At 40.8% G+C, this 21,479-nt stretch overlaps 1 protein-coding gene across 20 annotated transcripts; it reads left to right on the top strand.

Annotated features, from left to right (window-relative positions):
* Nucleotides 1-4,914: 4,914 nt before the first annotated feature.
* Nucleotides 4,915-12,122, top strand: LOC125551598 (pseudo histidine-containing phosphotransfer protein 2). 20 transcript variants are annotated; one of them, XM_087516102.1, is made up of 9 exons: nucleotides 4,915-5,302; nucleotides 6,096-6,188; nucleotides 6,939-7,779; nucleotides 8,172-9,942; nucleotides 10,858-10,988; nucleotides 11,132-11,200; nucleotides 11,421-11,492; nucleotides 11,562-11,656; nucleotides 11,746-12,122. In XM_087516102.1, the coding sequence occupies exons 4-9, from the start codon at nucleotides 9,883-9,885 to the stop codon at nucleotides 11,802-11,804; spliced, it is 486 nt and encodes a 161-aa protein (XP_087372228.1). In that variant the 5' UTR covers nucleotides 4,915-5,302; nucleotides 6,096-6,188; nucleotides 6,939-7,779; nucleotides 8,172-9,882; the 3' UTR covers nucleotides 11,805-12,122. The 20 variants fall into 20 exon arrangements, with proteins under 20 accessions (XP_087372228.1, XP_087372209.1, XP_087372223.1 ...); XM_087516083.1 differs by having other exon boundaries at nucleotides 6,936-7,779; XM_087516097.1 differs by having other exon boundaries at nucleotides 6,096-6,193; nucleotides 6,936-7,779.
* Nucleotides 12,123-21,479: the final 9,357 nt, after the last annotated feature.

Below are 21,479 nucleotides of genomic sequence, written 5' to 3'. Positions count from 1 at the left end.
GTCCCAAAAAATGATATAAAGTTGCTATAAAATGATTGTAAAACATCCAAGAATGATAATAAAATAACATGAATACTTCATAAATTATAGTTACGTTGGAGACGTATCAGCATCCCCAAGCTTAATTCCTACTCGTCCTCGAGTAGGTAAATGATAAAAGAAATAATTTATGAGGTTTGAATGCTAGCAAAGTGCATAAGTTTGATCAATGATAATTTCAATCACTTTTTCTAGCATCATAACAACAATTTTTTTCTTATAAAACTTCTCATGTTATAGTAGCAACCAATTCACATGTTAAGGTTCAAACAATGAACTCTCTTGAAACTCAACAACCTATGTTCTTAGTCACCAAGCAATTGCAATTCAACTTATTCAACAGAGTTTAAGTAAGAGCTCCACATACTCAACCATCTTATAGTTTTCTATGATTTCTAACACTCACCGCATACACATGAGCAAAATGTTTCAACCGGACACATAGGAAGATAGGGGCTTATAATTTCTCCTCCCAACGTATTACCTCAAGGGTGATGTCAACAATAATAACTCATGCTACCCATATCCAACTAGATATATGTGCCTAGATCTTTCCTCACCACATGATGCTTGCCAAAAGAGAAAAATAAAAGGGAATAGAGAGAAAAACTTTGAATCTTTGCATATATAATGATCATTGCATGGATATCATCATAATTATTTGAAGTTCTATAAATTGCCCAACAGTAATTTGTTTACCCGCCGTATGCTATTTTTCTCGAGAGAAGCCACTAGTGAAATCTATGGCCCCCGGGTCTATTCTTTATCATATTTTCCTTTGAGATCTATTTTTATTCGCTTTTATTTTCAGATCTATTAATCCAAAAACCCAAAAATACCTTGCTGTAATTTTTTGCTATTTATTTTATTTCGTGTTTCCGCGAGATCTATTTATCCAATATACTACAAATTTATTATCTTTTTACCCGGGAGGGATTGACAACCCCTCTTACACGTCGGGTTGCAAGTATTTGTTCTTTGTGTGCAGATACCGTTTACATAGTGTTGCGTAGTTCTCCTACTGGTTCGATAACCTTGGTCTCATCACCGAGGGAAATACCTATCGTAGTTGTGCTGCATCATCCCTTCTTCTTTGGGGAAATACCAGCGTAGTTCAAGCCACATCAGATCCAAATGTCTAATCACCAAGAGGTGCATCGTCGATCTGGCGGTTGTGTGCTCCTGATTTGGCAGCGGCAGCGCTTTGCGTGGGCAATATTGATATGACTTTCATGCTATGGCTCCGACCATGTTGGCGCCTAGGGAGACGAGTCTGTGTAGGGCTCTCTCTGGCAGGTGGTAGTCGGCGGTAGTGTGCTCTGCCATCGGGGTTGGTCCTTATGGCGACCACTCCGGCCTGCAGCAGCGGACTCGCCGCAGATTGTTGTGGCCACAGAAAGGTCTTCGTGAGAGTTCCTCTCTCTAGACCCGATGGTTGACTTTGATAGGAAGATGTAAACTACGGATGGCGACTTGACGCAGATGGATGGTTGTGCAATGGTAGCGGCCCACTTCGCATGCACCTGCCCGGATCGCGAAAAAGTGATGGTGAATACACATAAATGGCATCAATCTTGAGTTTTGATGTGAAAGCCTAGGTTTGACACATGTTGGTTATACCTCACAATGACTATGTTTTTATGTCATTACCTTGTTGAAGGCATTGCTCGGATATGTTTAGACTAATTCTTCAGGGTGAAAATCTAGATTCTGGCTTTGGGTGGTTGGATTCGATGATGGCAACACTTGAGCGTCGATCCCTTCTTGAAAGCCTTGCTATTGAAGAAGCTCGTCGTCTGTGTGGTGTCATGAGATGCCTGGTGTGGATACGATCATTGTTGTAGTTTGGCAATCGCGAATCTAGTCACTTTACTTTTTTTCCTCGCCTACGCGTAGCTTTGGTCACACATGACTTTACTATCTGCTCGCGTGTTTTTTATGTGCATGGGTTGGTGTTGGTTGTATGCATCCTAACTATACAGATGCCACGTGTGTGGTTATTGCGTGTGTGTCCTCTTGTTGCTCCATTTTAAGCCAATAAAATCTATCATTTATCGGCAAAACTTCCCACATGCAAATTCCATCGCATAGCAAATAGAGAATCGGGAGTAATAATCTACTTTTTAAGTCTAATCCCTCAAAAAGCTTCCTCCTTAAAGTCGCATTCCCTTTTCCTTAGCTTGCCAAACATGCCCGGAAAGGAAGTGTTCGTAAGAGCACCTTCAACAACAGCTCTATAATAATGTATCAAAAAGTTGTTATTGGGCATCAAAAAATGCATTTTACACCATCTGGATTTTTCTCCCTCCAACAGCAGCCCTATAAATAGGGCACCAAACTGCTCCAAAAACTATCTTATATTGGGCACGACAACTGCATACATATTGAAACAAATATGCCTACACATATATTGAATTCTTTGCCCTTCTTCTCTTTTAGCTCCACAATTGCATATGTATCACCACTCACATAAGCAACAAACATATTAAATTTATATAAATAGCTATAAAATCCATTGTTGTTGTAGAACTTGGCTCATTATTTTTCTATGCTAATTCACTTTAGTCTGCATACACACACTAACTGCAATGAAGCAAAGCTTTAGAGCATCTACAACCGCAGATCAAAATCCATCTCCACACACCCGCGGATAGTGACCGGGCAACACACCAAAAACATCTGTCACAACCATAAACCTCAAACTTCGGAGCATCAAATCCATACTAGTCATGCAGATAAAAACTACATGCTACGTACACAACTAAAGCTACTCATCATCGGAGATGTCGACGATCTCCGTGCCGACGCTGGGTAGACGGGCAAGTGCGGCAGCTCTTGCGCCCGTGGAGGCTCCGGTCCTCCTCCCCTCTGCCTACGCGTCTAGTTTGGCGAACACCGCCTTCGTCGCCGCTTGTTCTTGCCGGATGAACTACATGTTGGCCTCGACGTAGACCTCATTCTTGATGGACTCCAGGATGGTGGCATACTCCGCCATTTTCATCGCTTGGACAACCTCTTACTCCGCCTGCACGTCCGCCATGGCGTAGCTCACAGTCGGCTTTGCCTCTTCCTTCCTCGTATGCTCCTCCTCCTCCTCCTCCTCCTCCTCCTCCGGCTCGGGCCAATCTGGAGGAAGGCCCGCAGCGACATGAGCATCTTGCCTTGCCCTAATCTCCTCTAGCAGTTGCAGACGGCTCTTCGGAGTGAGCATGGTGTAGGTGGTGATCTGATGCCTCGGTATAGTGCGGCGGGCAGATTGGAAGTGGCGGCATGGGAAAGAAGAAATGGGGAATGGGACATATAGGGTTTGGATACCGCCGTCCGGCTTAAATAGCCGTCCTCCTTCCTCGGGCGGCACGCCAAAGCGACACCACGCAACATGGAGTGGAGGAGGCGCTCATCGGACCAGCGGTCTCTTCGTTTCCCCATGTGGGCCCTATCCATCAGTCAGACGTGGCGGGCGCGTCTGAACGTCTCCATATTCGCCCCATATATAAACCGGATATTAGGAGTGTCGTTCAGTCCGGACGTTTGGACCGGCTGTGGGAACTTGGTTGGATGGCCAAAAATCGTCTGGCACTGAGCGGGCAGCCCGCCCGGACGTTTATGGCGGCTATGGGTCCGGTTGTAGTTGCCCTAATACCTGCATACAGATTACGGTATCTAGGTTTGATTTAACATTTTCTATTAATATACCCTTTCTTTAACAGTAGGCATAGGGTGCATAGTCTTGTGATGAACAATCAGATCGTTGTTTAAATTGATTCGGCACCAAAACACCTTGATCCATGTGACTATGACTGTGACCGATGGTAGCCACGATTCCTGAATAAGGCTAGGCTGCTATGAATAAAATGATAGTTTCTCCTTTTCAAAATATAAGCCGCACTTTGATTTTGGTCTTTGTCGTATAACTTTGACTATAATTTTCATTTATTATATGCCAAATTATTATAGACATATGAAACAGAATTGTTTTGCCAGACAAATATGATGGTATTGTTGATACACGTTTAATTCATGTATTTTCGTATATGTTAATGATAAAAATCATGCATCAAAGAATATGCAAAGTCAAATGCATCTTATATAGTACTGCTATGGCAATTTCAGCCAATATATCAGCTGTTTGCTGACACAAAAATTCAGAAAAAGGCAACGGTCTGTATATGCATCAATTGTTCGAAAAGTCAATTTGGCTCCTCAGAGCACATCTCTGTAGCCGGATCCTCTAACTTACAGAAGGGAAGTCACTATGCTACAGTGCTCGTCTAATGTAAAATGAAGAAGGAATGTTAGAGACTATTATCAGGTTATTTACTTTTGATAATTACTGTAGATATAAAAAAATCCAAAAATTAATTTTATCTCACCATCAACTTGTTTGTATGTAATTATTATGAATGTGCATACTAGATCTGTAATTTAAAAATTAATTTAAGTTATTTTAGCCTTAGTTGTATGAATTAACAGAAGGAAAGTTAAGATAATGTAGTTTGTCAAACATCTCTTGTATATGTTAAAGGATCTACTCCCTCCGTCCTATAATATAAGAGCGTTTTTAACACTAATATAGTGTCAAAAACGTTCTTATATTTCACTAGTGTCAAAAACTTTCTTATATTATGGGACGGAGGGAGTAGTTCCCACATCTCCTGGGTCCAATTGTTTTTTTTTTTGAAATGAAAAAAGTTAAAACAAATTTTTTATGTACTTAGTCACATTCAAATGCTACTTGCAGATTTTGAGACAAAAAGGTTAAATATTTTGATTTGTGCAAGAAGACAAATTAAACACCAAAAGTTACCCTAAAATGTCCGCAGCTCCGTTTCACATGAAAAATATTATACATGCTTGCGACACTAACACAAACATCTACAGAATTTTTCAGAATTTTTCGAAAACGTTCGTATTTGGTCAGAAATTCAGCTAACCAAAGGGCAGAAGACGCAGCAAGCCGGCGGCTGGATGTGGAGCAGCGCCGGGGCTGGGGCTGAGCCCGCCGGCGGCTGGATGTGGAGCACGACGAGCGCGCCGTCAGGGCCGGGCGGCGCACGCACGGGGCCCGGCCAGGAGGCGCATGTGGCACGGGGCTCGCGTTGCGCAGGCGTGTCCGATCTCGGGCCATGGTGTCATGGCGGCCAGCCTCGAGCAGGGTCCTGTTTCTAAGGGGGAAAGAGGGGCCATGGCGCCATGGCGGCCAGCCTCGAGCAGGAGCAGCAGCAGCGTCACATCGTCCTCCGCCGGCCGCAGCTCACTCTGTGTAGGATATACCATGAGGTCACCATATAGATGCTCCTTTTCAGTTTTCACTATAGATGCAGGATATACCATGAGGTCACCATATAGATTAGTAGCCTTAGATATGAAATGGGCGATATACCAGAAGTTCACCATATAGATTGGTAGGCTTAGAAAAATATAAGCATGTGTTTCGCCAGTAGATACCTAGGTGATGTAAATCTGAGTCACTGCCTCACCAGCTGTGTCGATCTCATCTTTGGAAACTACTCCCTCCGTTCCTAAATATAAGTCCTTTTAGAGATTCCACTATAGACTACATACGGAGCACAATGAGTGAATCTACACTCTAAAATAGATCTATATACATCCGTATGTAGTTCGTATTGAATTTTTTTCTCTAAAAGGACTTATATTTAGAAATTGAGGGAGTATGATTTATGTTTGCATGGTGACTATATATCCTCGATATAGCAATGAAATGTAGTGCCAACCTTTGCCAATTGATCCCAGATCAATGGTTTTCATTATCTTTTGTTCCTTGTTTCAATGATTGTGGTACTTGGTTAAATTATTTGAGTGATTGTAATACTTATAAGAATGATTATGTTGTTTAGTAATAAAATTGTGTGTTCCAGGAGTACCCAAACCAACTAAAGCCCAAATGAAATCACTTAAATAAGTGCTCAGATATCATAAATAACCAGCGCAAATGAAATCACTTAAGAGCACTAGAAGTTAATTCAAATTTTTGATAAGTTCAATCTGGATATATTCCAGGCCAGTAACTCACAACTTCACTGTGTTGAGGACAGCAGGTCAGTCAACCATGGTCAGCGTTCTCTATCAGGAGACAAAAAATCAGAACGGAGTGACAGTTGAGCTGGCCTGACATGGTTCCTGAAATGGTAAGGTATTCATGGTTGTCTTGCTGCTGATTTTTGACACGGCAAGCTCTTCCTACCGATTATTAATGCATTTTGATTTGTGTCTTGTAAAGTGGGTTCTGTTCTATGATCCCTGATCCCTCTGTTCTGGGACTTGCCACAAATAATACCATCACTAGGTGTCAAGGAGCAGCTTATGTTTACACTTCTCTTGGTGAACCATAATTTTTTAATCAGCTACCAGCTTTATATCTGGCAGAAGCCAAGTTCAGGGAACCATGGAAACATGATGAATCTAAATTCAGGGCCTTCGCTGATGTTGTCCCACACTGGAAAAAAGTTACAAATATATTCTTTCAGCAGCACCACTGCCCTTATATCACCAACATTCTAGTTCCACCAAGTCATCACCTCATTGGCCTCCAGTAGCCAACAAACCTTATATTACATTGATTTATGTTAAGTTTTTTGCTCTCCAGAAAATATCATATGTAGAGGAGGTAATGTCCTATGAACCTCTAATATTTGAAGATTGAGCTCAATATCATTTGGGTGATATGTAAAATTCAGTTTCAGAATGAATACTTATTTTTAACTGCTATTGCTGTCGCTGTTTATCTTTTTCATATTTTCCAAATGCGGTTCAGTTTGATGTTGAAATTTTACAAGTTTGTACAATATTACATATGCCATTTATTTTGAGAAACTATTATAACTTCAACTCATGGTTTCCGTGGAGATTTCACCGGATATCTATTCTATCAACAGAAGATGCCTGCGTCAATCTAAACTCGGCCAGCTGGGTTAGTGAACGGCTTACCTGATTGGCGGCACATCCTTCAGAGTTAATCGCATCCTAGTTTGTGGCCTTTGTCATGGAGAAGTAGAGGCATGTATGTCACCCACAATATCTCTTACCTTTAATAATCTCAGAATATGTTTTGCCTGTAGCATGCGATCTTCCTTTCTTACTTGCTATATTTCTGTGTAGCAGGCAAATAATTTTGATTATGACAGTTAGATGGGTATATTGTCTTTAATAGCTTGAAAATTCATTAGTATCTTACCTGCACAATAGAAGATTTAAAACCGGTCCATAAAACTACACATAATGGAAAAGCAGCACAATTTAATCATGTTCTTAGAAAACAAGTAAATTGGCCAGAGAGACAAATTTATGAATTATAAGGAATGAGTTGGTTTTATTTTCTCAGTAGTTAATATTCTCCTATCTATAGAAGACATATGTCACATTTGCCACCACACTCAGTGAAAAGAAGAGGGTTCACCAAGACAACACGGTCGTGTAAACCTCACACCCAAAGAGTGAAATTAGCCAGGTAACAATGAATATAAAAAGGGTTCCATACAAAATCAAATGGTCCTGATCTAAGATGAGCTCTTGAGCAGTTGCTCATATTGGCATATATCACATCTGCCATTCAACGGGCCTGAACAGATGCATTGGAAGTTGGAACAATTTTTCATCTTTGTGTAAGAGCTCCTTGGTTGATTTTTATTTTGTTACTCGTAACAGAATTCTCTAGTGCAGGATCCAATCCTGCGGAGTACAAATGTGAAATATGACCCCGCACCAATTCTGGCTTTATATGTAAGCTTTGCTTAGTGCCCTTCTTCTCATAGATGTCATCTCTCCTTGCTTCAAATTTTATGTGATTGGCAATAGGCTTGTTTTAGAATATGCATTGCAAGGTGCACATGCAGAAAAGCAGTGTAACGATTCTTGCAACTGTTAGAGTAGTGAGGTGATGGTTTTGCCACCTCTTGCTCTATGATCAGATTTGTTCTCTGCGGCTATTGTTTGCTATGCATCTTGTGTCATGATTCGCCAAGATAAGAACTTTACTGACACTAACCATTTAAACCAATACCTGTCGTTTTAATATGCTGTTCCAGGTTAAGATTCTCTTATCACTATCCTGTAGAGATACCAACAAGTCATTATCACCGCTCCAATTATGCATTATTCCTCTTCCTTTTCAGCACTTATCGAAAGTAGTGGATGGAACCAAACAAATACACAACTACTCGTATAACCCCAAAACCATGGGTGTAGCTACTGGAAAGGTTTATCCATCCTTTTCTGTATGAAGTGGAATAAAGGGAGAATTTCCTGCCCACCATGCATCTTCCTTTTTATCGTCCAGTTTTTCCATTTGCTTTCAGTGTGAAAGCATGGTGATGACACTGTTTCTCTTCTTCCTTTTTGGTAGGATGCCTGTTTCGTCCAATCTTTGCTGTTAGCCTTTCCTGACATTGTTTTACGAATGTGAGATGTGGAGAAAAGGAGCCGATAGTTGAGCTTCTGTGGTTCATCAGATGATGGATCTATCTGAGCTGTCAAGCTTTAACGATCTTACATCTTTTTCTTGCATCTGAGATGCTTGTAGTTGTTTTTACAATCAAACTTATTTAATTGTAGGAAGTGTACAGCTCTCATTGATTGGACATCAAGATATATACACATGTATGTATTACATATTTTAAAACCCATCCGATGTTGAAATGGGTATTACCTTCTTTCCCCATGTGTTGGGTCTGTGCATGTTTTAGTTCCCCACTATTCCTGTCTTTCGGATAAATGGCTATAACAGTTGTCTGATGACTTTGTAACAGCCAATTTTCATTCAGAAAAAAACATTTTTTAAAGGTTTCTCCAATCATTGTCTGATTCACACCCACTTTTCTTGTAGTGGGAAGTTCCTGTTTCTATTCTACCTGTACCAATCAATCCAATCATCCATAGCATTCGAGAGTCGTAGCTCTAAGCTCATTGACGCTGACAAATTTCTATGCTTCAAGAAAATTCAGCTGTAGTAGGAAATACGTTTTTTCAGGATACAGAAACTACGCCCTGGAGATTCATTCTGTGTAACATAGTAAACAGCTTCAATCTTCAACACAGTGTAACGTTTTAGTTTGTCAAGAACCAATCTTTAGAAGGTTTGCACAGAGTTTAGTACTCCCAGCTATTTGTTATGTAAGAATAAATGTCCTTTCTGTTTCTTATTCGCAGGGAATTTTAGCTGTTGATGTCATTTTATAGTCACTTAAATTCCTTCAAAATTCTTTAGTAGTAAATATCTTGTAAAGGTAGAATTTTTTGATTTAGTGAATATGTTCTCCTTGCATTAAACGTTCATCGTTCCCTCATTAACTTTTAATTTAGCCAAATTGCTGGATCCCTGCTCTCTGACAAATATCTTGTAAAGGTATTTCGTAAATTTCAGTGGCAGACGTGGTTTCTTTATTTGTAAAAGATTAACAGTGTAATTGGATATTTATAATTGTATCCTATCTAGAAATGTTTATTTATCTTATTTCTAGGTTTGCTTATTTGGGAACATGTTCTAGGGCACTTTACTTCTGCGCATTTCTGCGGTGCAGCGTCATCATATTCTGAAATCCTTTTCCTGTCTAGGGTGTAAACCACACAAGCCACATGAAAGAGAACTCATAGATCAACTTGCAGAATTTGTAGTTGGGTTTTTATTTGATCAGTTTCATGAAAAAGAAAAGTACTTTGTCTTTTTGTTATGCTTTATTCACAGGACATTATCAATTAGAATAAAGATTTTGCATGCATAAATAAAATTCTGTTTCCCTCTATATATACGGCCTCCTTCGGTTTGCATGTCTCATTGCAGCCATCTCAATTCTCTCTGTGTGCTTGTACTGACATATAAGGCCAACTATGGACTACTCAAATTTGCGTCGCCAAATTACCTTCATGAAGAAAAGTTTCTTTGATCAGGTTTATTTGCTCCCCCTTTGTTCATTTGAAATCTGGGTTTATAATCAATTACAGTGTTGCACATGTTAAGCTCTTCTCCCAAGAGCTGCAAGTTTTGACTGGATAACTTGTAAGCCGAATTACTCTCGTGGTGATTTTCTTCTGATAGAATGATGACCTTTGGACATCTCCACATGACATATCCACTGAGGCTCTGAAAACTTTGATCTACTGCATTTTTTTTCTTTCAAATATATGGAGTTTCTCTCTGGTGGTGGGACTCAATGGATTCTTCACTCATTCTGTTTCAAAATTTTACTTCATTGCAACTGCATAACTCATTCACTTTGTAATCTGGTCTAATGGAACAATATGGGGGCAAATGCCAACTTGGATACTATTTTCCCACACAATAGTTATGGCACTCTTTTTTTTTTCCACAAACGCATCGCCTGCTGAATGCATCATGATGTTTAAAATTAGATATATGGGCAAGGATGTAATAGACCATACGAATAGAAAATCACTCTCTTTATTTCCTTCGTTCTATTCCTTTGAGAATATACAAAAGGTTGGGGTGTTCAAACTTTACAGAGTAATCATAGAGGTAGGATCATTTTGATGATACATTAGTATCTTCTAGGCAAATATTAGGGTGCCCTTTATACCTAAGCCAGGTTGACACCTAAAACCACCTTGATGTAGCTGACTCAGTTTGATTTTTGACAAATATTAAGGTGTTTGTTATACTTAGCTAGGTTGAAGCCTATAACAACTTGCTGGGACTTTGTTTGATATTTGACTAATTATTTTGATTCACCCATGTAATCGAGAATCTTTTTTTCTGCCATGGACCACACAAATGGTATTTTATTATATGTTGTATTTCAGGCTTCTATGATTTGCCTAATAATCTACTTTGGGCTATTCCTGCAGGGTTACCTTGATGAACAGTTCAATCAGCTGGAAGAACTGCAGGACGAATCAAGCCCCAATTTCGTTGAGGAAGTTGTGGCTTTGTTTCTGAAAGATTCGCCGAGATTGTTGTCAAACATAGAACAAACAATGTAAGCAATACGTCTGTAAGTCAGGCCATAACTGTCGTTTTTTTTTGGTGGAACAGTTCATACAAATGGTTTCAAGACATATCATATCTGCCAAAAATGGAATCATATTTAGTGCATTCACTTTCCAGTTCCTTTTGATGCAGTGGGAAGTACCCTCAGGATTTCTACCGGTTAGATTCTCTTGTGCACCAGCTCAAAGGCAGCGGATCCAGGTACAGGACCTGTGAATATGCTCAGAAAACACCCGGTGTGAATAATCTTATTGCGGGTCTCATCACCACAGAATCACCCATTCAGTATATACATGATTTAAGAGTGCTTAGTGTGAGAGAACGAATATTATTAGCAAATGGAAAGGCTATCACCGACAACTTTACCTTTTGCCTGCCTTATGTGTTCTAATTCACTGAAGATGACTTGTGTTTGGCGCAGCATTGGAGCAGTGAGGATGAAGAACGAGTGCTCGGTGTTTAAGGCACACTGCAATGACAGGAATCTGGAAGGGTATTGCATCACTCGTGCTTTGTTTTCATCTCTTGTCGCCAGGCGATTTGCTCATCTCACCTGTTGTAGTGTGTCCATGGTTGTGCTTCAGATGCCGCAGGTCACTGCAGAAGATGAAGAGGGAGCATGCCACTCTGAAGCAGAAGCTGGAGTCATATTTTCAGGTACATTAGACACCTTTCCCTTGAAAATCTTTCGTGGTTAAACAACATTTTACTTATCTTGTATTTAATGCATGCCAATGATGATACAGTTACTGCGGCAAGTCGGGCCTCGCGAGCATGCCGTGAACTCAAGGAAGTAAGAAGATAGCATATGGAATGCAGTTCCAAGGGAACTAAGGGACCAAGCTACCTCTCTCCCTTGGGAGCTTTTATCATCCATAATTTTTGCTTGCTTTTAACCTGGGCCCTTTTGTCGTTCATGGGTGGCCTAGTTCTTTGTTGTGTGAAGCTTGCTCATGCATACACAGCCCCTGCCTTGCTGGGGAATGCCATGATGTAATCTAACTCCTTTCTTTTACGAATACGCAAAGCTTGCTTTCGCGAATCACGTGTTGTACCACCCCTATGTAATCTAACACCGAGTAGTTGTGCCCCAAATATAATGATACTAATATGAGTTGTGCCATACTGGAGTCTCTTCTCATGTGTTCGTTCAGATTACAAATCATTGCAGCTAGCCTTCAAACTCAGGAGTAAACCCATTAATCTAGGAATCATAAGCCTTTTACTCCGTATTTTCTTAAACCTGATTTAGCTGTGTTTCATACTTTCATGATTTTGGTAATAATATCCCTGTACTAGCATCATGTTGTTCTGTTTCAGAATTCATTAGAGGGCACGAAAAGCTCATTGGACGAATTAAAGTAGCTAATTTCCGTCAAATAGTTGGCAGCGGATTCTCTGGTATTGCCACTAAGTGGAGCACACATCCAATGATACCAACACTCATATCAGACCGTGATACTAACTCTTGAATTTCAAACTCGGAAGTTCTCAAAAATATTGTCAATGCTTACATTATACTTGTGTCTATAATATCTTTCAAATCCGATTCAAAATACACATAAAGAAACAAAAGAAACTTTTAGCAGTTATAGATACATCTTGTCAACATTTACATTAAAAAAAATGAATTCGACATTCGAAGGTTGGTACCATGGTATCATCTAAACCTTGGTTTCATGACATACTTTGTCGCACTAAGAGTGTGTTTGGTTCATGTCCAAGGTTGCCCCACCAAAACATCCGCTAAGGACAATTTTGGTTTCCCATGATGAGTTGGTAAAAGAGCATTGACATGTCAAAAAGTTGATGACCATCCAAGCAAAGATAAATTTGGAAGTCATTGCCAAAAATTTGTAAGGTACACTTTAGACACAATCTAAATAATACCCTAACTATTGTTGAAAAGTAAATAGTAATACCCTAACTAATTTTGTCCTGGACATGTAACATCTCTCGAGTTGCAATAGTCCGTTTGAGGTACATATGCGTTGTCTGCCTCACCTACTTTCTTCTAATGATATATAAGGTTACGAAATGCTCAAAGTCACAAAAAGTTCTTTAAACACTAACTCTAGTAGTATTATCAAGAAGATTATGGAACTAGGAGGTAATCAAATTAAAGGCAGTGGGTTGGAGAAAACTCTAGAATCCTTATTCTCTTACTCAGCTACTATACATATAGATATATGCTACAGGTATGGGCCCTTTTGGCCATAGCACACACAAACACACACAAACACAACCCAATACCCTGAGTGATAGATATCGATCGTCCCCATCTTGCTACATGCTGAATCACACTTCCTAACTCCTAATCCTTTGGTAAGACAATCTACAGCTTGTTCTTTTGAGCTTACGTGACTGGTCTTGATTGTGTCATCATCCACCTTCTCCGTGATGAAGAAACGATCTATCTCCACATGTTTGGTTCTGTCATGTTGGATTGGGTTGTTAGCGACACTAACCACTGATTTGTTAACACACCATACATTTAGAGGGCCATTTCTTAACACCTTTAGTTCTGATAAGAGGTTTCTCACCCAGAACATCTCACTAAGCCCATGTGACATAGCTATATACTCTGCTCCAGCTGTCGACCTTGACACTACCTGCTGCTTTTTGCTCCGCCATGACCCCAAGTTCGCTCCAACAAATACACAATAGCCAGAGGTTGATCTTCTGTCATCAAGGCAACTAGCCCAATCCACATCACTACAACCATCTACATTCAGATGGCCATTCTTCTTGAACCATAGTCCTTTCCCTGGACTACCCTTGAGATATTGGAAGATCCGATATATAACAGCCAAACATCCACTCCTGGGATCATGCATGTATCGGCCCACCACACTAACTATATGAGATATCTGGTCTCGTATGACATAGGTAGAGGAGTCTTCCAACAAGATTTTGATACTTCTCCTTGTCCATGGATTCCCCGAGCACATAACTTGTGATTTTGATCAATGGGTGTGGATGCAACTCGACACCCGAGCATACCTGTATCATCTAGCAAATCCAAGGTATACTTTCGTTGCGACAGAACTATCCCCTTGGAAGACCTCGCAATTTCTATGCCAAGAAAGTACCTAAGCTGGCCCAGATCTTTGACTTCAAACTCCTTGCTCAAACTTCCTTTCAATCGTGATATCTCCACCTCATCATCTCCTATGATTATAATATCATCCACACAAGGATTGTACGACACCCCAAGTGTCTGTAAAGTACAGTGTGGTCTCCATTGCATTTTCTATATCCCATATGACAAAAAGCATGCCTGAACCTAGCAAACCATGCCTGGGAGATTTCTTCAGACCATAAACAGGCTTCCTCAACCTACATACTTTCCTCTTGTTTTAGGAGTGGAGAAACCAGGTGGAATTTCCATATATACCTCCTCTTGTAGATCACCATGCAGGAATGCGTTCTCAACATCAAGTTGATGGAGAGGCTATCCAAAGTTAGTTGCACAAGAAATTAGAGTCCTCACTGTACTCATTTTTTCCACTGGTGCAAATGTGTCATCATAGTCAATACCATATGTTTGACTATATTCCCAGCAACAAGTCTTGCCTTATATCGCTCAATTTTCCCTTTTGGATTTTGCTTTACCGTGTAGACCCACTTGCAACTCACAACCTTCTTTCCTGCTGGAACGTGTACAAGTTCTCATGTCTTATTCTTGTCAAGAGAATTTAGTTCCTCCATTAGGGCTCCATACCACTTAGGATCTTGCTTTGATTCCTTACAGTACTTTTGGGATGGCCACTGATTGTAGCGATGCAACAAAAGCTCTGTATGTGGGAGACATAGATATATAGAAAACATAATTACTTATATCATTCTCAAATCCATACCTTTCTAGGGGCTTTCCAACATTAGCCCGAGCTTCCTTCCTCAAGGCAATCGGTAACTCTAGTGAATCATCTATAGCACCTAGATTATCATTGGATGGTTCGACACCTTCAGCAATAACATGTGGTTTCTACCCTTAAACCTGCTGCAATTTTCTTCCATATACACACTTAAATTAGCTTCCTCATTGGGCTTGCTCCATATCTCGTCACTTACAGGTTGTTGAAGGAAATATGCCCTAGAGGCAATAATAAAGTTATTATTTATTTCCTTATTTCATGATAAATGTTTATTATTCATGCTAGAATTGTATTAACCGGAAACATAATACATGTGAGAATACATAGACAAACATAGTGTCACTAGTATGCCTCTACTTGACTAGCTCATTGATCAAAGATGGTTAAGTTTCCTAACCATAGACATGAGTTGTTATTTGATCAATGGGATCATATCATTAGGAGAATGATGTGATTGACTTGACCCATTCTGTTAGCTTAGCACTTGATCATTTTTGTTTACTGCTATTGCTTTCTTCATGACTTATACATGTTCTTATGACTATGAGATTATGCAAGTCCCGAATACCGGAGGAACACTTTGTGTGCTACCAAACATCACAACATAACCGGGTGATTATAAAGGTGCTCTACAGGTGTCTCCGATGGTACTTGTTGAGTTGGCATAGATCAAGATTAGGATTTGTCACTCCGATTGTCGGAGAGGTATCTCTGGGCCCTCTCGGTAATGCACATCACTATAAGCCTTGTAAACAATGCAACTAATGAGTTAGTTGAGGGATAGTGCATTACGAAACGAGTAAAGAGACTTTCCGGTAACGAGATTGAACTAGGTATTGGGATACCGACGATCGAATGTCGGGCAAGTAACATACCGATGACAAAGAGAACAACGTATAGTGTTATGCGGTTTGACCGATAAAGATCTTCGTAGAATATGTAGGAACCAATATGAGCATCCAGGTTCCGCTATTGGTTATTGACCGGAGACATGTCTCGGTCATGTCTACATAGTTCTCGAACCCGTAGGGTCCGCACGCTTAAAGTTCTGTGACGATCGGTTTTATGAGTTTATATGTTTTGATGTACCGAAGGAATTTCAGAGTCCCGGATATGATCGCGGACATGACGAGGAGTCTCAAAATGGTCGAGACATGAAGATTGATATATTGGAATCCTACATTTGGACATCGGAAGAGTTCCGGGTAAAATCAGGATTTTACCGGAGTACCGGAGGGGTTACCGGAACCCCCCGGGGGCTAATGGGCCTTGTTGGGACATAAGGGAAAGAGAGAGGGGCCGGCCTAGGGCAGGCAGCGCGCCCCCTCCCCTCTGGTCTGAATTGGACTAGGAGAGGGGGAGGGGGCGCCCCCTTTTCCTTCTCTTTCTCTCCCTTCCTTTCCCCCTCCTAGTAGGAGTAGGAAAGAGGGGGGTCCTACTCCTACTAGGAGGAGGATTCCTCCTCCTGGTGCACCAACAAGGGTCGTCCGGCCTCCCCCTTGCTCCTTTATATACAGGGGCAGGGGGCACCTCTAGACACACAAGTTGATCACAAAGATCTTTCCCAGCCGTGTGCGGTGCCCCCCTCCACCATAATCCACCTCGGTCATACTGTAGCGGTGCTTAGGCGAAGCCCTGCCACGGTAGCTTCATCAACATCGTCACCATGCCGTCGTGCTGACGAAACTCTTCCCCAAGCTCTACTGTATCGTGAGTTCGCGAGACGTCACCGAGATGAACGTGTGCTGAACGCGGAGGTGCCATACGTTCGGTATCGAGGATCGGTCGATCGTGAAGACGTACGACTACATCAACCGCGTTGTCATAACGCTTCCACTTAACGGTCTACGAGGGTACGTGGACGACACTCTCCCCTCTCGTTGCTATGCATCACCATGATCCTGCATGTGCGTAGGAAAATTTTGAAATTACTGTGTTCCCCAACAGTGGCATCCGAGCCTGGTTTATGTGTAGATGTTATATGCACGAGTAGAACACAAGTGAGTTGTGGGCGATACAAGTCATACTGCTTACCAGCATGTCATACTTTGGTTCGGCGGTATTGTTGGATGAAGCGGCCCGGACCGACATTACGCGTACGCTTACGCGAGACTGGTTCTACCGACGTGCTTTGCACACAGGTGGCTGGCGGGTGTCAAGGGGTGGCAATGGGTACCCATTTACCCGTGTACCCTGTGGGTAAAAACCCTATTAGGGTAAGGGTATGGGACAAAAAATTAACCATGGGTACTTAAATGGGAAAATATCATACCCATCGGGTAGAGAGGGTACGGGTATGGGATCGTATAACCCATGCCCGCGTACCCATGTACCCATCTAAAAGGTGGGTTTCCGTTAATATCCCAATGTATTCATTTCCCCGCCTAATCACGCTAGGTAAAAGCTCTAATGTGTATTCAAATTATCTCTGTAATTTATCATGATTTCGTGAACTTAAAGTGTATGCATATGTGTTGTTATTTATGATTATGTTTTGTTGTTTAACATTTTTATATGTCACTTTATAGGCAAGTACTTTTGTTTATGAGAATATGTTGTTGTTACAATATGTTGTTGTACATTGTTGTTTAAGATGTGTTGCTATTAATAATTTATGATTATATGTTGCTTTTTACAACTATTTTCTACTCAATTGATGTGTTGTAAACGTGAGTATTTTTACCTGCGGGTACCCATATACCCTGTCGGGTGACGAGTATGGGAAAAAATTGTACCCTTGACGGGTATGGGTATGGGTGATGGGTAAACTCACGGCGGGCGGGTAAGGGTATGGGGTAGCTCCACCCGTACCCATACCCTGCGGGTGCAATCCCTAGGTGTCAGTTTCTCCAACTTTAGTTGAACCCAGTGTGGCTACGCCCAGTCCTTGAGAAGGTTAAAACAACACTAACTTGACGAACTATCATTGTGGTTTTGATGCGTAGGTAAGAACGGTTCTTGCTCAGCCCGTAGCAGCCACGTAAAACTTGCAACAAACAAAGTAGAGGACGTCTAACTTGTTTTTGCAGGGCATGTTGTGATGTGATATGGTCAAGACGTGATGAGATATAAGTTGTTGTATGAGATGATCATGTTTTGTTGAAGTTATCGGCAACTGGCAGAAGCCTTATGGTTGTCTCTTTATTGCATAAGATGCAAGCGCCAAATAATTGCTTTACTTTATCGCTATGTGATAGCAATAGTTGCAAGAGAAATAGTTGGCGAGACGACCATGTGATGACACATTGATAGAGATCAAGATAATGGAGATCATGGTGTCATGCCGGTAACAATGAAGATCATGACAGTACTTTGGAGATGAAGATCACAAGCACAAGATGATGATGGCCATATCATATCACTTATATTGATTACATGTGATGTTTATCCTTTATGCATCTTATCTTGCTTTGATTGGCGGTAGCATTATAAGATGATCTCTCACTAAATTTCAAGATAAAAGTGTTCTCCCTGAGTATGCACCATTGCCAAAGTCCGTCGTGCCGTGACACCACGTGATGATCGGGTATGATAAGCTCTACGTCCATCTACAACGGGTGCAAGCCAGTTTTGCACACGCAGAATACTCAGGTTAAACTTGACGAGCCTAGCATATGCAGATATGGCCTCGGAACACTGAGACCGAAAGGTCGAGCGTGAATCATATAGTAGATATGATCAACATAGTGATGTTCACCATTGAAAACTACTCCATCTCACGTGATGATCGGACATGGTTTAGTTGATATGGATCACGTGATCACTTAGATGATTAGAGGGATGTCTATCTAAGTGGGAGTTCTTAAGTAATATGATTAACTAAACTTTAAATTTATCATGAACTTAGTCCTGATAGTATTTGCATATCTATGTTGTAGATCAATAGCTTGTGATATAGCTTCCCGTTTATTTTTGATATGTTCCTAGAGAAAATAAAGTTGAAAGATGTTAGTAGCAATGATACGGATTGGATCTGTGATCTGAGGATTATCCTCATTGCTGCACAGAAGAATTATGTCTTGATGCACCGCTAGGTGACAGACCTATTGCAGGAGCAGATGCACACGTTATGAACGTTTGATAAAGCTCGATATGATGACTACTTAATAGTTTAGTGCACCATGCTTTACGACTTAGAACCGGGACTTCAAAAACATTTTGAATGCCACAGAACATATAAGATTTTCTAAGAGTTGAAATTGGTATTTCGTACTCATGCCCGTGTCGAGAGGTATGAGACCTCTGACAGTACTTTGCCTACAAGATAGAGGAGAATAGCTCAACCAGTGAGCATGTGCTCAGATTGTCTAGGTACTACAATCACTTGAATCAAGTGGGAGTGAATCTTCCAGATAAAAAGGTGATTGACAGAGTTCTCTAGTCACTATCACCAAGTTACTGGAACTTCGTGATGAACTATAATATGCAAGGGATGACGAAATTAATTCCCAAGATCTTCGCGATGCTCAAATCGGCGAATGTAGAAATCAAGAAATAGCATCAAGTGTTGATGGTTAACAAGACCACTAGTTTCAAGAAAAGGGCAAAGGGAAAGAAAGGGAACTTCAAAGAAGAATAGCAAGCAAGTTGCTGCTCCCATGAAGAAGCCCAGAGCTAGACCCAAGCCTGGAACTGAGTGCTACTACTGCAAAGGAAATGGTCACTGGAAGTGGAACTGCCCTAGATACTTGGCGAATAAGAAGGATGGCATAGTGAACAAAGGTATATTTGATATACATGTTATTGATGTGTACTTTACTAGTGTTTATAGCAAACCCCTCGGTATTTGATACTGGTTCAGTTGCTAAGAGTAGTAACTCGAAACGGGAGTTGCAGAATGACCAGAAACTAGTTAAGGGTGAAGTGACGATGTGTGTTGGAAGTGGTTCCAAGATTGATATGATCATCATCGCACACTCCCTATACTTTCTGGATTAGTTTTGAACCTAAATAAATGTTATTTGGTGTTTGCGTTAAGCATGAATATGATTTGATCATGTTTATTGCAATACAATTATTCATTTAAAGTCAGAGAATAATTGTTGTTTTGTTTACATGAATAAAACCTTCAATGGTCATACACCCAAGGTGAATGGTTTATTGAATCTCGATCGTAGTGATACACATATTCATAATATTGAAGCCAAAAGATGCAAAGTTAATAATGATAGTGCAACTTACTTGTGGCACTACCGTTTAGGTCATATTGGTGAAAGCGCATGAAGAAAATCCATGCTGATGGGCTTTTGGAATCACTTGATTATGAATCGGTTGATGCTTGCGAACCATGCCTCATAGGCAAGATGACTAAAACTCCGTTCTCCGGAACAATGGAGCAAGCAACTGACTTATTGGAAATAGTACATACTGATGTATGCGATCCGATAAGTGTTGAGGCTCGTGGCGGGTATCGTTATTTTCTGACCTTCACAGATGATTTGAGCAGATATGAGTATATCTACTTGATGAAACATAAGTCTAAAACATTTGAAAGGTTCAAAGAATTTCAGGGTGAAGTGGAAAATCATCGTGACAAGAAAATAAAGTTTCTATGATCTGATTGCGCAGACGAATATTTGAGTTACGAGTTTGGTCTTCAACTAAAACAATGTGGAATTGTTTCACAAATTCATGCCACCTGGAACACCACAATGTAATGGTGTGTCCGAACGTCATAACCATACTTTATTGGATATAGTGCGACCTATGATGTCTCTTATTGATTTACTGCTATCATTTTGGGGTTATGCATTAGAGACAGCTGCATTCACGTTAAATAGGGCACCATCTAAATCCGTTGAGATGACACCGTATGAACTATGGTTTGACAAGAAACCAAAGCTGTCATTTCTTAAAGTTTGGGGTTGTGATGCTTATGTGAAAAAATTTCAGCCAGATAAGCACAAACCTAAATCGGAAAAGTGCATCTTCATAGGATAACCAAAAGAAACTGTTGGGTACACCTTCTATCACAGACCCAAAGGCAACACATTTGTTGCTAAGAATGGATCCTTTCTAGAGAAGGAGTTTCTCTCGAAAGAAGTGAGTGGGAGGAAAGTAGAACTTGATAAGGTAATTGTACCTTGATACGTCCATTTTGCATCATGCTTTTATATCGATATTTATTGCATTATGGACTGTTATTTCACTTTATGTCACAATACTTATGGCTATTCTCTCTTATTTTACAAGGTTTACATAAGGAGGGAGAATGCCGGCAGCTGGAATTCTAGGCTGGAAAAGGAGCAAATATTAGAGACCTATTCTCCGCAACTCCAAAAGTCCTGAAACTCCACAGAACATCTTAAAATAAATAAAGAAAAATCCTCACCAAAGATGAAGGCCAGGGGGCCCACACCCTGCTCACGAGGGTGGGGGCGCGCCCCCCCTAGGGCGCGCCCCCTACCTCGTGGGCCCCTTGGTGGCTCTCCAACGTCCATCTTCTCCTATATGAAGTCTTTCGATGAGAAAAAAAATAAGAAGTAACTTTTCGGGACGAGACTCCGCCGCCACGAGGAGGAACCTTGGCGGATCCAATCTAGAGCTCCGGCAGAGCTGTTTTGCCAGGGATACTTCCCTCCGGGAGGGGGAAATCATCACCA

Source organism: Triticum urartu, chromosome 1A (assembly GCF_056163025.1).
Source record: "Triticum urartu cultivar PI428250 chromosome 1A, HENAU_Tu73, whole genome shotgun sequence".
Taxonomy (NCBI): Eukaryota; Viridiplantae; Streptophyta; class Magnoliopsida; order Poales; family Poaceae; genus Triticum; species Triticum urartu.
This window is presented reverse-complemented; position numbering and strand designations above follow the sequence as displayed.